Here is a 17890-nt window from a genome sequence, read left to right on the forward strand (position 1 = left end):
TTAACCTTTGAGTCCCTATAGGAGCTACTTTGGCTTCACATTCTAGTTGGAATTATATTTTGTACTTAAAAAAAAAATCCTCTGAAATTTGTTGACTGCTCCATCCAATACTCTGTGTGAACTTTCTTCTCCCCTTCCTGACACCAGAGTAAAAGGAAAAGCATTCATGCTATGACAGGAACCACTCTGTCCTTGTTCCTGGGACTGCACTGCCATTCCTGTGTCCTTGAATAGTAGCATACTATTTGCTTGCAACAGGTCTTGCAAGATAAGTTGGTTTTACTTGTGTGGCAATGTCCTGTATCTGTTTTAATGGGATGGGCTTACATCTGCACAAACCAAAGGTGTACCTGAATGTACTGCCCATGCATGACCTAACAGGTGACATCATCATGTGTGCTGTGTCCCAATTGCAAGCACCCCTGGGGGAAGGGTGGTCCTCGATGCCCAGAGGTCTGGAGACACTAGAGAGGGCTAAGAGCCTCCAGGAGTTGGGCTTTCTGATTCGATTGCTACAGCCAACTCCTCATGGAAGAAGTTGAGAAATGAAGAATTCTAACTATAAAAGTTTTGAAGTATTTTGAAGTTTATGTGTGTGCATCCTTTTAAAAAATGTACTTCATGCTAGCCTACTAGGGACTTGAGTTCCTCACAAAATCTTCTATTGATGAAACTTCAATTAATGTGGACAGGGAGTAGCCCCTTTCTGTCATTGATAATGATAATGAGTTCAAACCCACCCATATGTTCAACTCTGTTTCAAATGGTATAAAAATTTGAGTTTTCTTGCTTGAATGTATGCCAGTAGATTCAGTTTTAGCCCTCTCCGTATTGCAGCAGAGCAGAGCAGTGGCCATGGCTTATAGCCCCATGGCAGGCAATATGCTGGGTCCAAAAACTAGCTTCTTGTTTTTGCCTTTTGCTGCCTCTTCTCAAGCTGAAGTAAGGACCCTTGTTCCAGGAGATCTATTAGCCTGGTTAGTTGAGGTTTCCCTTTACCATCTGCCTTCATGATTTGTTAAATGAGAGTACTTACTCGTGGGCTTTGGGACCAATCAACTCCTGGACTACTTAACACTATATTTCCCATCTGGAGAACTTGTCCACTGAACTGTTCCCATCACCAACAGAAACCTCACTAGAATATATGCTCCTGCTGTACAAGTTATTTAATGGAGAGTGAGCCTGGCTGAGTTTAACATCACCCAAAATCCTCCTTGCTACACCTGATATTGTTGAGTAACTCGACTTAGGAGAGATGCAAATTGGAAAATCGTTAAAGCTAGGGCAACCAAGTTAAGGGGGAAAGGGTCCTAGTAGTGCAGGAGCTAGGTGCCGCCTTCAGCCGCCACTGAGAGGGTATAGTGAAAACAGTGTGTGCCCTGTGATCTTAAAGAGGCCAGGCCAGCACTGTGAGACCATGATGGCACAGTCATATGCAGTTTCTCTGGAGGCAGGCTTCTCAGATGTGCCAGAGCTCTGTGCTTATCTGCATTCTCTCATTGGAATAGACTCTAGATTGATCTCTTTAAAAGTTTGTCTGAAAGCAGCTACCCCTTTCCATTTTTGTAACTTATTCTGAAGTAGGTTGCACAGTCACTCAGTCCTGTTGCTTTGCATTTGTCTTCCTTATGGGCAGTCATTAATGAAGTTGTCAGACTTCTGTCAAGATTTTGTGAAGGGCCAGGTTTTTTGTTTGTTTGGATTTGGACCCTGAAAGGGAGGAAGAAAAAGTAAATGACTCATGATTCTGTTCACAGATGACAACTTTTGGAGCTTTCTTGCATAAAGGGGCTTTCTGCAGGAATTACTTCAATTTGCTGGACATGCTGGTTGTTGGAGTGTCTCTGGTGTCCTTTGGGATTCAGTAAGTATCACGTGTCACTAGAAGGAATTATACATGGGAACTTTAACCTAATTCATTCAATCTGGGTGCCATCTGATGATTACAGCCAGGACAGCTTAATGTGCCCCATGCTGGAAAGTGCCAGGGCCATTCATGCTTTCCTACTTCTGTCTTTTTGTTTGTTTGTTTTTCTTGTACCTATTGCTAGGTTGAATTTATTATTCTCTTTGAAACTGGCTTTCAATAGCAGATGAAAAACATCTTGACTAGGATAGAGCAAACAGGGTACTCCTCAGACCTGGTCCAAGACTCAGGGTATCCTCTCTCAGGGTGGCTGTTTTCTTCTGCTGCAGGAAGAGCTTGGCCTTGGTGATTTCTCATGACCCCTTCTACTTCCTGTGCTTGCAAGGCACACAGCTGCTATGACCTTTGGGGGCATTTAAGAGTTCCTGGTGGAGCTGAGCACTGCGTGTTTACCCTGTGTACTACCTGGGTTAGTCAACTGTGACTGTGTCTTCTGTGACCTCATGTCACTCTCCTGCTGGCCTGTGAGCTTCTCTGCTCTGGACCTGCCTGGTAGTTCCCCAGTGTGAGTTTCTCTGCTCTGGAGCTGCCTGGTAGTTCCCCAGTGTGAGCATCTCTGCTCTGGAGCTGCCTGGTAGTTCCCCAGTGTGAGCATCTCTGCTCTGAAGCTGTCTGCTAGTTCCCCAGTGTGAGCACACATGTACATATTTATAATAAACCCCTTAGCTAAAGGTACCTGGAGAGGACTGTAGGCAAAACACAGTGAAACCACTAAGCTAGACTACTCTGTGGGAAGAAAGACAGTTTATTTGAGCATCAAATGTCTGGGCTGTCTCTGCAGGAGGTGGGGTGGGAGTGGGGTGGGGGTGGGGTGGGGTGGGAGCAGAGAACAAGGGCTGGAAGGAACAGGTAGTGGTAGGAGGAGGGCTGTGGGCAGAACAGCCTGAGAATTCGCATGGCGGCTTTGGTCTGTTGCAGGCTGTTTGGGTTAATCAGGAACTAGTTGCCCTTTGCCTGAGGTAGTTGACCACAGGGGCAGGTCTTGGCAAATAGAAACCCGGCTTCTTGCTTGAAGCAACCTTCAGAGTGAAAAAACGCAGGCAGATCCTCTGAGCTGAAGCTCTGCAGTACTAAGTTACAGTCAGCACCTCCCATCTCCTTTGAGGAAGAGAGAGAGTAGCAGATCCACTCTATGGTGTGTGAAGGGCTCTAGCAGGCCCGAGCTTGGCAAACATGGCACCAGAGGGTCTTACCCTTCAATATCCCTTGCTAAATCATCAGATTACATTACAGAGTTGGCTACCAAGGTCTATTCCCTTATTTGGCCAGTTTCATATGCCTAATTCATCCCTGACGCTGGTCAGCAAGGTCCAACTATCAAAACATCAAGGTCCAGCGATCAAAAATTCCCATTTGGGTATCCTAATCAGAATACCCAGTCAGAATTTACCAACCCATTCTAGCTCATTCTAACGCAGACCTCCCCCTTTTTCCTCTTAAAATTAACACTTGCAAAGCTATTTGCTGTGGTTTCTGCCCGATCCAAATTCAGCCACCTTGTCTCTTTGCCTTGCTCAATAAAGGACCTTTTTGTGTTTGCGGGGAGGAGGGAGAAAAAAGAAACCCTGCTTCTGAGGAATGCTAAGTTTAGGTTTTTGTTTACCCGATGGCAATCCTCCTGCTTATCCAGTCAGAGTCCAGCCTTGAGTGGAGCCTTGGCTGAGGTGAGGACATTGTCAGCAGCACTGCCATTTCAGGGAGGGGGGAGCACTGCTTTGGACCTAACAAGAACCAAGGATTCTTGCCCAGAATCACCTTCCTTGTCACTTCCAGTTGCTGCCTGGGGGAAGGAAGTTCTGAGTTCATTTCCAGTAGAACCTTTGATCTTGTCTCTTCACAATTCTCATCAACTCCTAGGCTGTCCTTGCTTTTTCCAGCTTTTCCTCTTGTATGCTTCCCAAGCCTTCTTGAATGCTTCCTCCCAAGCCTATGTTGCAGACACACCCAACTGATTAACCCAGTCTGCAACAGATCAAATCCCTCACGCTAACTCTTAGGCTGTTCTGGTCCACACCACTACCTGGTCCCATAAAACTGACATGGCTTTTCCTGCCACCTGAAGCAACCTCCCTGAGAGGCCTTCCCAGCTGCCCCTATGTAGTGCTCCACCTTCCCTTCCTTGAAGGAACATACTGCATTTACCCCCACCCCAGTGTGTGCTGCTTAGGGAGGTGCTGCCCATCTCTCTCTCCTACCAGATTTAACTTCTCAAAGGCCATAAAAGCCCTAACACGGATCCCCAAACTTAAACACTGAAATCTAAATACCAGGAAACTAGTGTTTACATCAAAATAATGAGGTAAGTTTGTAAATGCCTCTGTATAGGCAAGCTGTGTGCCTGAAGTACAGCCCCTGCCAGGGCCTCTGAGCTCCCTCAAGAGAAGGAGGCCTTCTTGGTGGCAGAAGGAGCAGGTCCTACTGAAGTCCTGAAGCGAGACCAGCTCAACTCCACATGGTTATGTAGTGTCATTAAAGAGATGGTCACATGACATAACTGATCTCAAGGCTCCTATCCAGCCGTACCACAGGCCCCTTGCTTTCTGACCATCCTCCCTGTCCTCCCGCAGATCCAGCGCCATCTCCGTGGTGAAGATTCTCAGGGTCCTGAGGGTCTTGAGGCCCCTCAGAGCAATCAACAGAGCAAAAGGACTCAAGGTATTGGGCCTCTCTTAAGCGGACTGGCTTGGTCTGGGGATGGCTACAGTGACTAATTGTTCTATTTGGAGAAGAGCTGAGGCTCTAAGTGGGACCTTCCAACCACTAAAGCTGCCTCTGCCTAGCACTGTCATTGTAAAAATGAGAAAGGGCTCAGCAGTAAGAGCCCTTGCTGCATAGGCCTTGGGAACTTGAGTTCAAATCCCTAGATCTATTTTAAAAGCCTGCATGTTCTCACACTCTTGAACCCCCAGTGCTGTGTGTCAGGTGGTTGAGACAGCAAGGGCTTCCTGGTAGCTGTCCTTGCTCTGAGTTCAGGGAGAGACTCCCAGCTCAAGAATATAAAGTAGAGGCTGATATAGCAGTACAAAACATAATGTCGTTTTGTACTCTTTCACATGAACAGGTGTGCACATGGGCCATGTCTCCACATAACATGTATTGTTACACACATACACACAGCAAAACTACTTTTGTTTCATTAATTGGAGAGATTGGTCATTACAATTACAGTAATTATTTGTTACTTCTTTATCGATAGTATTTCTTTGTGTTTATTTTAAGTTGTAAATCATTCTCATATGGACTCTACAGCAGATCTAAGGGGTTGACATCTCTGGAAGGTCTTTCTTGGATAGAGTTCTTGTGAGCCTATGTGCCAGGTGGTGTTTCTTTCAATTAAACCTTCATCAGAGGAAGCACAAGAAGAGGTGCTTAAAAAGTGTTCTTGGACCCAGGAATGGTTCAGTGGTTAAGCAGCCGTACCACAGGGTGACCCAAGTTCATCCCTGGGGCCCATGTGCAAGGAGAGAACTAGCTCCTGCATGTTGTCCTCTGGCTTCCATACACACATCACATGTACACACACACACACACACACACACACACACACACACACACACACACACACACACTAAACCAATGTGATAAGAGCTTAATAAAAATAAAAGTGCATGTCATATTGACCACAGTACACACACACTGGGTAAAAGGAAAACAAAGCATGAGGTTAGAACAGCTAGAAATTCTTAACATAATGCACCCAAGCGCAGAAGCCCTGGCCTGGTGTTACCTTAGCTCATGACTGAAACAAGGAAGAGGAATAGCAGCCTTCCACCCTCTCTCTGTTCTCTCCCCAGCATGTTGTCCAGTGTGTCTTTGTGGCCATCCGAACCATCGGCAACATCATGATTGTCACCACGCTGCTCCAGTTCATGTTTGCATGCATTGGGGTCCAGTTGTTCAAGGTAGGGGTACCCTCTCACCCAGGGCTGGAGCTGGCTTCCATAAGAAGGGCCAGATCTGACTCTCCATCTACTTTGTATATAGGGGAAGTTCTATCGATGCACAGATGAAGCCAAAAGTAACCCCGAAGAATGCAGGTGAGTATCTCAAGAGCAGGCTAGAGGATTCAGAAGAAGAAATAGCAGACATCAAGGATTCGCTCATGTTAGCATTTCAGAGGTTTTTGTCAGGGAATAAGAGGCCTGCTTGCCCACTCAGCTCCTGCCTGGAAGGATGGTGGTGGTCTTTTGTTGTTTGTTGATATTTTCAAGTCTGGGCAACAAAACTAGAGTAAAGTGAAATTATAATTCAGTTTAGTCATTTTTAGCCAGCACCTTTCTCGAGGTTTAAAACATTTTTATCACCCCTAAAGAATGAGTAGGAGGCTGTAGCTGTTTATAATTGGTCTTATAAACTGGAGGGAGGAACCTTGAAATAATAGTGACCAAGGGCCACCAGTGTCTCCCCTGCTATCCATGTGGACTTTGAATGGAATTCTCCCAAGCCAGACTTGCAGCTCAGTTCCCAGTGTTCAGGAGTGGGCTACTCTCTTCTAGAAGGCTTGGCAGACTGCTCTTCTCCTTATTCCTATTGCCCACATTTTGAACATAATTTTGTTCACAGCAGCCTGTAGTGGAGAAACAGCAAGAAATGTTCACATTTTATGATCCAAAATGTTCAGTAAATATGGAATGTTCACAAACCATGCATACATTGCCAAGAGCTTAAGGCTACAGAAAATCTGTGTCCCTGACCTTTAGAATTTGAGCTGGCTGGGGTCTAGCTGCCTGCCCTGTATGCATTTGTTTGGGTTTCCTTGAACAAATGATGTGGCCATGGAGCATCAAATACAATCTGGCTATGACTACATACAGCTCCAGAGATGCTATTGGCCTGGGTTGAGGGATACAGAGCACCATCCCCCCACTTGATTAGTGCAGTCACAGAGTCTAGCTGCCTGTTGTTGTGAAATGGCAGTAATAGGCTTTATCTCATGGGTTCCTTCCACAAGTATAGTTCCATAAGAAATGGCATGTAGCAACAATTACAGAATTCTTTTGGAAAAAAATTGAGAATATCATTGGTATGAACAGGAAGAGATTTGGGGCTGAAGAAATGGATCAGAGGTTAAGAGCACTGGCTGTTTGTCCAGAGGTCCTGAATTCAATTTCTAAAAACCACATGGTGTCCCACAACTATCTATAGTGGGATCTACTTACATGCAGGTATGTATGTAGACAGAACACTGTATACTTAGTAAATAAATAAATATAAAAAAAGAAAAGGAAGAAATATGTTGAAACTAGAATGTGGATAAACACATACCTTGGCTTGCTTCTCAGTGTTAATCAATTTCTGTGGACAAAGTAGTGATTCTTCCGCATGTATTTCTAGTCTCTCTTACGTGAGTAAGAGGCCATCTGCTATTCAGGTACACACTGAATCTCTAGCTGCTCCTGCCTTGGACAGAGCACTTTGAACTCGTCATTACTGGAGAGTTACTTAAGGTACAGAGCAGATTAAATGTGGAGGCACAAAGGAGAAACTCCATTTGTGCTATGCTCAAGTGTGTGGCCTGACTAGGGCTATGTATGATGTTCTGGAGATAGGACTGAACTAATATAATACTGCCATATGTGAAGCCATGATGACTCTAACTCCTTTCTTCTCCAGGGGGCTTTTTATTCTTTATAAGGATGGGGATGTCGACAGTCCTGTGGTCCGTGAGAGGATCTGGCAGAACAGTGATTTTAATTTTGACAATGTCCTTTCGGCCATGATGGCACTCTTCACAGTCTCGACTTTTGAGGGCTGGCCTGCGTGAGTATGAAGGGGACTCTGGACTGTCATCCTTCCAAGAGAGAGGGGTTCTATTTTTTATCTTAACAGCTAGCAAGCTGGCCTGTGACTAACCCACAATTTCTTACCCATCGTGACCTTCCATCTGAACAGGCAGGTGTTAAACATCTGCATCTTACTTCTGGCTTCAGATGTGAAAGGCCGGGGCAGCATCTCTGGGTGTGGTTAAGGAGGTCCTAAGATAAACCACCATTGGTAGATGCCCTTCTGATGTTCTCAAAGAGATTTTGACAGTATCCAAACTGTCATTCATTCACTCATTATGATACATAATGAGCACTAATGTGTGCCAGGCATGGACAGTTGCCACTATGTCATTTCCTTCATGAAGATGCTTAAAACTCATTCATAAATTATGCCTTTAATACCAACTCTATTCAATATGCTGCATTAGACAATGTAGTAGAAATCACATGACCATGGTACTGTCCCTCCCTCAGAGCCTAGAACTAATAGAAATGTCACATAATCATCCCTAGTATGGAATAGGGTCTAGATGAATGGCTGGGATCTGAAACAGTTAGAATACCAGAACATAAGGAAGGAAGAAAAGGAAAGGCAAAGGGGGAGTCTCTGGCACTCTGTTGGCTCCCTCAGATATGCTTTCCTAGAGGAGCTTCAGGCGATGAGTACCCAAGCTGGTTCCGGCTGGTTGCCAGGGCTCTCAGTTGGCTGTGGCAGATATTCTCAGAAGTGTGTGTGAACCATTGAGTGACACTCGCCTAGTAGGAAGCTGATCTAGGAGAATGGGTGTGGATTAAGAGTGAGACTCTGTGGTAATGACAGGTTTGGGACACTGTGCTTAGTGAGCCATTGGGGCAGCTGGTGGGATGTGATCCAGCCTGGGGCTTGGAGCTAGACCTGAGCCCAGCTCTGGACTGTGCCCTGAGGACTGTGACCTTGGCACTTGGCTTCCTCTCTGACCATGTATAAGAAGGGGGTGGCAGTAACATTTGCCTGTCCAGAGAGAAGTAATGATAAAAAGAGAGGACAGGAAAGCTTTTGTATATGGGATGGGTTTGAGAAGGGCTGACTGCCTTAGAGTAGATTAGTTGAACTTGGGGGTGGTTTATGGCAGTGTCCTTCTTAAGAGTTCTGTCTGAGCCCATTCCATGTAGAGGGATACTCTCTCAGCCTAGACACATGGGTAAGGGCCTAGGCCCTGCTCCAAATGATGTGACAGACTTTGAAGGTCCCCCATGGAAGGCCTCACCCTCCCTGGGGAGCAGAAAGGGGATGGGATGGGGGTTGGTGAGGGTCAGGGGAGGATGTAAAGGAGAGGTAACTGGGATTGACATGGAAAACAAGATTGTTTATAATTTAAATAAGAAAAGAGAGGGGAAAAGAGTTCTATCTGACACTGGAATATCCCTTAACTTTATAATTTTTTTTTGGTTACTGTCTGTCAGTGCACACACAATTTTCAGTTCCTTCAGTATGTCTATGTGATGTGCTTTATCTTTTACCTGTTAACAGAAGGTTGCATTATAGATGGTTTGTGAAACCCTTTTGATTATTCAGTTCTCCAGATATTCTCTGAATGATTTTATCTGGGTAACTCCTCATCTAGATACTAGCTGTCTGGGCCGAAGGCTGAAGATGCCTCAGTGACCAGGCTGTTTTTAGAGGCCGTGATACCTGCCCCCCACCGCCCCATGATTGTGCAGAGGAATTCTGGGAGCATCTGGTAGAGCAGTGGGCTGAGCTGCTTGGACTGTGGGGTTGGCAGGTTCTCACCAGTTTTCCTATTCTTCAGGTTGCTGTATAAAGCTATCGACTCGAATGGAGAGAATGTTGGTCCAGTCTACAACTACCGTGTGGAGATCTCCATCTTCTTCATCATCTACATCATCATCGTTGCCTTCTTCATGATGAATATCTTTGTGGGCTTTGTCATCGTCACCTTCCAGGAACAGGGAGAAAAAGAGTACAAGAACTGTGAGCTCGACAAAAACCAGGTTAAAGTCATACACTGTTTGTGCTTCTGTCCCTCAAGCCAGAGCAGAGTACTCCTCTCTCAGTGGCTTTCTCTACAGAGGAAAGGGTTCACCCCAGCTCAAGCCCAGTTCAGCCATGTTGAGTCTCTGCAGAGTTAGTCACCAGACACAGGATAGACTATGACTGGGAAAACCAATCCCCAAGCTTGTGATGAGGAGCCACAAAACACTGAGGCCACAACCCGTGATCATGGCTGACCAGTGATGGTTTAGACTCTTGCATGGTACTATGATCCAGAGCCAGAAATCACTCATTCAAACTCACACAGGCCCCGCGATATCTGCTTGCTACAAACATTCTTCATCTTTGTGCTATTGATGTTGTAGGCTGATCCTTCTTGCTTGTGCTTCCAGGGCATAACTGTAGGGTAAGGAGCAGAATCCCTGGCCTCTACCCAATTAATGCACTGGCATCACCTTCCTCTAGTAGGAAACCAAAATATACCCAGAGATTGCCAGATGTCTTCTGGGGACCACAGTTGGCTTCAGTCAAAATAAGCTATCATTTAGTAGGAAGAGACAGAAACTTTGAACTTGGCAATAGAGTTTTGCTGGCATTGTTCATCTCCCTCCCTGTTTTAGCTGATCTAGTAGAAATAGGAGCCTTGACTCTGACTATGAGCTGAAGCAAAGAAACCAAGAGCCTGTGCTCTGACTATGATCTCTGCCTGTACCTGCTCAGTGACACTAGGTGCATTTCTGCTCCTGGAGTCTTAACACCTTATCTCATTTCAAGATTATTTATGAAGGCATGAAGGAGTTACCCCTCAGATGTTCTTTTGAACCTTTAGCGTATGAGTTTTAAAGTCTGTTCTGAGGGTTTTCCTCTGTCTTCTGTCAGACAAATCTCTGCTGTTTGGTGATATGGTGAGCAAGAATGGTCTGGCAGTGCAGGCTTCCTGCAGTGGTAGCCATAGTCTTATTAGGTATCCTTGACCAGGTGACAACTGTGACCATATGTGAGGGCGTGCTGGCTTGGTTTGTGGAAGAACTTTCCTATGTCAGTGTCCTTGTAGACTCTACCAGTGATAATCTGGGGAAAATTTGGCTTATTTCTTTGCCTACCCAAGGAAGATGAGTGAAGGCAAGGCTAAGTAAACCATGCAGAGCTGGTGTTACATGTGTGTGAGAACCTAAAGTCCCAAATAAGTTGGAATCTGGTGTCCCTAGAGTCAGAGTGACACTAAGTCCCAAACACAGAGAACTTGTCTAAAGCCTGCTGTGTCTGGAATGAAGTCAGAGAGAAGAAGAGGGAGGGAAGGAAGAGAGAGGGGAGGAAGGGGTGGTTGGATGGATGGAAGCAGGAGCAAGCCTGAAGGCCAATTGGAGGCATCCTCTCAGCTTGTTCCAAAAAGGAACTAGTGTCTGTCCCAGAATAGAAGGACAGTGGTGTGTTTAGTTCAGTCTCACCATCATTACTAACCATTCTCTGGAGATGCTGAGGTGAGCATGTTAAGCTCCCGCCCTCCATAAGGCTGGACAGGCATCTTCTATGGGTCTGCTAGAGTGTCCAGAGAGCTTCCAGCCTCAGAAAGTAAGTTCAGCCTCTGTGCTTCTTGAAGATTCCATATCTGTCATTAGCTGGCTTCCTCTTTTGGGGGACAGCACAGGCAGGCCTGGCATTACCACCTGCTGGCAGAGGGGAAAAGCCCTGACAAGGCTTGGTCCAAGCCCCCCACCCCACCGCTGCTGCCTAAAAGATACTACAGAGCCTCTGCTGCATGAGCTCTGCCTGCAAGGCTGAGCCAGCACAGTGGCTGTTCCACTTGCTTCTGAAGTTACCATGAGGCAAATGCTAGCTCCTGCCAGAGATTCACAGTTGTTTACCGGCATTTCCTTGAGAGCCAGAGTGAGCTCTTCTAGGCAGGTGGCTACTGTGTACATCTTCACTGGAAGCTCTCAAAATCCCTATGTTTGCCCCTTTCTGCCATTGCAGCGTCAGTGTGTTGAATATGCCTTGAAAGCACGCCCCTTAAGGAGATACATCCCCAAAAACCCCTACCAGTACAAGTTCTGGTACGTGGTGAACTCCTCGCCTTTCGAATACATGATGTTCGTCCTCATCATGCTCAACACACTCTGCCTGGCCATGCAGGTAACAATTGAGATCACTGTGGGGTCTAAGTCTGGGGGTATGCCCCAGACCCTGAGGGTAGCGTGCTCCACTTCCCAAGAGAAGGGGTTTGACTTTCTGATAAGCCTGGACTATAGTGTGGTCAGAGTTTCATTCTGCCTGATGGTTGTCATGGTGGACACATGAGGTCTTTTATGTCTGGACCTATCTGGGTGATAGAGCTGTGGGTAGTGCTTCCACGGATCCTGGGACCCAAGAGTAGCTTGAGTACCAAAGCCCTGGTGCCACACAGGCCTCAGCTTCTGTCCTGGTTTCTATCCTCATTAGCTAGTGGCCCTGAGAATCTTACCCTGAGCCACACTCTCCTTTTGAGTAATGTGGGAAATCTTCTATACCTACCCCAGGCCAAAGCATTCTGCTGGATTATTCAAGTCTGGCACATTGAAATTATTTTTAGATTTTTTTTAAACTTTAATTTTACATGTATGAGTGTTTTGCTGCCATGTATGTATGTGCACCATGTATGTAACTGATGCCCACAGAAATCAGAAGAGGGATTTGAATCCCCTGGAACTGGAGTTATGAATGATTGTGAGCCACCATATGGGTGCTGGGAACCGAACCCAGATTCTCTGTAAGAACAAGTGCTCTTAACCTCTCTGAGCCATCTCTCTAGTCACTGTGTATAAACTTTAGTCTGGACCTGTCACAGTGGCTCTCAATGGTGAAAAGGAAAACCCACGTTACATTTCTGTCTTCAAGGGGCTCCCAGTGTAGTAGTACAAGATTTTTTTTTTTTAGCTTTTTGAAATATTGCCCTGAATTATAGTAACTTCTTGCTGACCCTGACCAAGTCAAATTGTAGAGTAGTGTTGACAGTGAATCTTTCAACAATGACTGTTTGATAGATGTGGCACTAGTTCAGAAAGCAAGAACCAAGCTCTATAAGCAGATTTCGCCCAGGCTTGAAGAACTTAAGCAAATCAAACCATCAGTTCTTTGTAGAAGACAGGTCAAACACACATATTCAGACACATTCTTAAAGTTAAAAATGAAAAGGTCTGTATGTTGATCTAGGGGAAGGTGTAATGCCTAGGTAATACCTCCTTTAATAAGACATAAACCTAAAAAAATAGTGTATGATTTATCACTAATCAAATTCTACCTTTATCCGTAGACATTTAGATGGTATCTGCAGTGTGTTAGTCAAGGACCTGAGCGTCATTCCCAACAGAGAAAGGGTGACTCCCCCTTACCTTGAACTGAAAGAATGGGCATGTTATTTCCTCCATCGTCCAATCATCCTCATTGTGTTATGGACACCCACCTCCTATGTTTTGTGGAAGTTCACCATATGACCTTGCAGTGTACTGGGTTGAATTGCTGGGAGAGGACCCTGAACTGGAGGGTGGGAAATGCCTCCAGGGTGCAGGTGGCAGGGACCTCCCATTGTAAGAATGTGAGATCATGAAATTTTTGCAGCGGTACCTCTGTCTTCATCCACAGCACTACGAGCAGTCTAAGATGTTCAATGATGCCATGGACATTCTGAACATGGTCTTCACGGGGGTGTTCACTGTTGAGATGGTTTTGAAAGTCATTGCATTTAAGCCCAAGGTAAGCTGCTGAATCTGCTTTGCAAAGGTTGTTGTTGAGTTACCCTAGAGAAGGACCTGTTTCCTTTTAGCCTTGTGTTGCTGAATTACACTAAACTGTTCTGGTAGCTAAGTAGGTTACCACCTGAGAACATTAAAATCTGATTAGGACATCTGTATACATATGGGAAAATAAATATGCAAAAACAAAAACTTACAAAAAGAATTCTGAGAAAATGAGAGGAGAGAATTGGGTGTTTGTAGGCTCATTTTCACTGTAAAACCTGGTTTTCTGATTTTGAGTAGCATCTCATGCTGTCTCAGGAAAATATAACTCATTATCTGAGCACTGGAGGAGTGTCCGATAATAATCAGGAAGAGTGACCCTGATTTCACTCTGAGATTTCTAGCATGAAGACGGCTTCTATTTGTTGCTGCTCTATAGCTTCCTTTTTACCTTTTATGGAAAGTTCTGGTACCTCTCACTGCTACACCATCTTTTGTTTGTTGGATTTAGAAAAGTTTCACTGTTTGTAAGAAGATGTGGCATGAACTATGTTGCACTATGTTGAAGGAATGACTGCATTGTGCCTTCTTTGGGAGGAAGTCAGCCCAGTCCCACAAAGCCCAAAGGCTGTGGTGTCACAAGCCTTGTAGCTTGGCATCAAAGAACAAAATCGTGAAACATCTGAAATCAGATCCTCAGTCCATCATAACTTACTTTACTGCCCCTCTTTCCTCATCTGTTCTGTGATGAGGAGACTCAGAGTCCAGTTGTTGGGGGCTACTGTGGAAAGTAAGGGTTTATTTCATTCAGTTTTTTAAGGGTTCCTGGCATGTAGCACCATGCTGGAGACTTCGACTACCACCATTACACCATCACTGCTATCTTCAAGCAATGGTGTTCCTTCACTCTAAAACCCTAGACTGAGGAGCAGAGATGAGCTGACTTAGGGGGGGCTCCTTCCCCAAGGGTTAGCATAGACCCCAGCTCTCAGAAGAGAGAATGACAGAGCCTGATGCATAGGTGTTTGTACTCTGTGTGCAGGTATCCAACAAATATGGTACAACTTCAGAAATGGTTGGGTTCACATACTCTACAGTTACTCAGAATCTGAATTCCAGCCTGTTCCTTTCTTTAATTTGAAGTAATTCTTAGGCAATCTTTAATCGGCTCTTTGTGGACCAAAAAGAAAGGACATTTGTAAGTGATTAATTGGGATTATTGCAGTGGGTTCAAATTTGGCACCTTATGCATGGCCAGACGTTACGTACTGTGACTTGTCCATACCTACCTACATACACATTCCCCTCTTTTCCAAATTCATCAGAACCTCCTTGGGGACTTCGGTTTGCTTCTCTTTTGCCTATACTTCTTTGAACAATATTTGTCTGAACTGATGGGAAAGGTTGCAGAGTCAGAACGTGGAACGTTCTTGAGAAATGTACATGGAACAGTTCCATGGAACATTTCCCAGCAACTTTGTGCCATGTCTTCCTGTGCCTGGCCATTAACCTCTGAAGTTTTTCAAAGCTCTTCCAGGCTGAGAACACACTCACCCCATGGCATGAGATCATGTGAGAGTGTGTGTTTATTTGTGTGCATATATGTGTGCCTGTGTGTGTTAGTATATGAGAGTGTGCATCTGTGCACATACCCCTAAGGCCAGTGCAAGCATCAATGGCTTGCACATTGCTTGGCCCAGTGAGTCTCCAAGCATGGGAGGAGTGTCCAGTGCCATGTGAACAGATAGGTAATACTGTTACACCACAGAAGCTAATTTGCAATCAGTGCTCATAGATCAGAGAATTTAGATGGGTGATTTCTATCAACAAGTGCACCGCTTTGTAGTTTTGCTCAGCAAGGTATTTTCATGGCCTGAGATGACCTCAAATTAAAATCCAGAGAACCATTACAATAACAGCAGCATCCTTGCTCTTGAAAAGCAGTGTTGCTGTGATGGCTTTATTACTTTGTGCCAGACAATGGGAGGAAAATGGATTCACCAAGACACGGTGCTCTCCCTGAAGTCCTGCCTGGCCTTTAAAACCCATTCTTCTCATTGATGCACACTAGCCAAACCCAGAGAGAGTGTTCTCTTACAAAGCAGCTGGTGAGGGCCCCTTTGCTCTCGTGGGTCAGGTCCATAGGCTACCGCTCTACACTTACACCCTCCAAGACCCAGCCCTTGAGATGGTACCACCACATCACTCACATCCAGGGTAGGCTTTCCCACTTCAGTTAACTCAGTTAAGAAAATTGCTCACAGGCTTGCCAACATTGCTATCCCAGATAATTCCTCATTGAGATTTTCTTCTAAGTGAGTCCAAGTTATGTCCAATTGACAATTAAAATTAACTAGAGATCTATAGAGTGAATCCCAGGACATCCAGAGCTACAAAGAAAAAACAAAGACTAACCAACTAGCACAGTAACTTAAATGTCAGAGTCAGAAACACTCTGAATAATAAAAGTCATTACATGTGGCTGACTGATTTGTTCTTTTCAGGCAGGTAGAGGGGAAGAAAGGAAGGAAGCCAGACACGAAGACAGGAAGGGAGGGAAAGAGGAGAGAGGAGGAAAAAGATTTGATTGCTGGCTTCCCTTGAGAGGTCCTGGCTTCTGAGTTCAGTTATAGATGGGTGTGTCACTCCTTCAGCTGGGAGGGGTAGGTGGGGATGGGCCTGTGTGAAGAACCATGGTGTCTTCAATGCAGGAAGGGTGGAGGAGCTGAGTCATGATGCCAAGGCAGTGATTTCATGAAATAGGAGGCTGCTAAACAGGGAAACAGTGTGTGGGAAGAAAGGGTTGCCTGACATTTCTGCCTCCCCTGGACTATCAGAGCCATCTGGCTAGAGCCTTGGTCTCCAGCCAGTTATGCCATGAAACCTCCTGTATTGTAGATGAGGGAAGTCAACCTTTAGTCTGAACTGTGGGGATATGGGTACCATGTTGGAACTGTGGAAGATTTTCTTAGTCTGTCAGATGTCCAAAAAGTTCCTCAAGTGTTTGGCCCTCACATTGCTGATTCTAAGGGATTTTATCCACCACAGTGTACTAGAAAAAGCTTCATTAAGAATATCTTATACACAGATGGAATGACCCAGAGTGGGAACACTGGTCATGGTGCAAACAGAATGGGGCTGCAAGAGGAGTTGCTGTACAATGTAGATAATATAGGGCTGACCTCCTGCAGATCCATCAGGCAAGATGCGAACTGCAAAGCATAGAACACAGGGAGGGAAGAGGGTTCAGTGTTTGACACTCTGTGAGTGTTTTATAGTCTTAGCGTTGGATTGGGAAATGCATTCCACCCTGTAGGAGAGTCTGTGAAGAAAAGGGAAGGACCTGTCTGTCAGCAGAGTCTGTGGTGATGCTGCCAATTAGAGAACCACTGTTATTCACTTGCAGCAGTATAAATGGTTTAAGAGGACTCTGATGCTGGAGGCACTGTGTGACCCAGTTGCCCTGTGAGTCAGGAGACTGCCTTGGAAGGAAGCAAAAGTCTCTCTTGTATCCTAGGGCCATCTCTTTACCCTGTCTCTGAGCCCATGTTTCACATCAAAAGGCCATGCCTCGGGGGTGCCTGTCTTCTCTCTGTTTGGCCAGCTGAGAATCCTGTATTCGTGGGACACAAGCTAAGGAGATGTGAGCTGTACTTTTAAGCAAACATTCCTGGTGGGTTTGCTGCAGGATAATTCCACTTGGCTCCTTGAACTTCTGAGAGAACTATTCGAGCACCAGTCAAGTGTTAGAGACACCATGGTTGTAAAGGAGAGACCAAGAGTAGCTCAGAAGTCACTGAAGTTGGATCTGGGAGTCTTGTTGTCAATAGTAACAAAGGGAAGCAGTAGCATCTGTCAGAATGACTTCCTTGATGGATGGGATGGGAGTGCCATTAGTAGGAAATAGAAAGACATCCCACTCCAGTTGTGAGAAGTCAGCGGGCCCACCTTTTCCATAGTGCAGCAGAAGGCTGTGGCTCTGCAGATGTTTCCTCTAGTACTAAATTTGATCAGAGGCTTCTGGGCCTTGACACTTCAGGATACCTCCTGTTCTGTTTCTCTCCATTTGACTGTAAATATATCCACTGTACACATGCTGAGCCCCTCTTTCTAGAATTTAGACCTGGAGTTTTATTCTTAAAACGTGATCTCCCTTTTCAAGATACAAGTTGGCTTATAGACAAATCTTGATGGGGTGGCCCTGGCAACTGGGAGCCCCCAGCTCTGTGCAGAACATAACCCTGCCTCCAGTGTAGCTTCCTAGAGGGTGTTGGGAGTCAACAGGACCAGTGAAGCATGTAGTGTGAAGTCCTTAAAAGCATAAATCACACAGAACATATATCTAAACTTGTAAGTCACAAGTATATTAGAACTGACACAGATATGAGGACCTGAAAACTGGGAACCAGGAAAAGCCAGGGTATGAATTTGTGGAGAAAGACATGACAGTATCTCAAACACTGGCTGGATTCAAGGCTCTGGGTGGCTG

At 45.4% G+C, this 17890-nt stretch overlaps 1 protein-coding gene across 5 annotated transcripts in view; it reads left to right on the top strand.

Moving 5' to 3' along the window:
• Cacna1d (calcium voltage-gated channel subunit alpha1 D) overlaps positions 1-17890 on the top strand; it is a 435186-nt gene that overhangs the window by 369147 nt on the left and 48149 nt on the right. For all 5 annotated transcript variants that reach the window (XM_035452228.1, XM_035452230.1, XM_035452232.1 and 2 more), the window contains 8 exons: positions 1761-1867; positions 4498-4585; positions 5725-5832; positions 5915-5967; positions 7544-7690; positions 9486-9687; positions 11663-11821; positions 13307-13417. In XM_035452228.1, the coding sequence (XP_035308119.1) occupies positions 1761-1867; positions 4498-4585; positions 5725-5832; positions 5915-5967; positions 7544-7690; positions 9486-9687; positions 11663-11821; positions 13307-13417 (975 nt within the window). The remainder of the gene's footprint in view (positions 1-1760; positions 1868-4497; positions 4586-5724; positions 5833-5914; positions 5968-7543; positions 7691-9485; positions 9688-11662; positions 11822-13306; positions 13418-17890) is intronic.

Source organism: Cricetulus griseus, assembly GCF_003668045.3.
Source record: "Cricetulus griseus strain 17A/GY chromosome 1 unlocalized genomic scaffold, alternate assembly CriGri-PICRH-1.0 chr1_1, whole genome shotgun sequence".
NCBI lineage: Eukaryota > Metazoa > Chordata > Mammalia > Rodentia > Cricetidae > Cricetulus > Cricetulus griseus.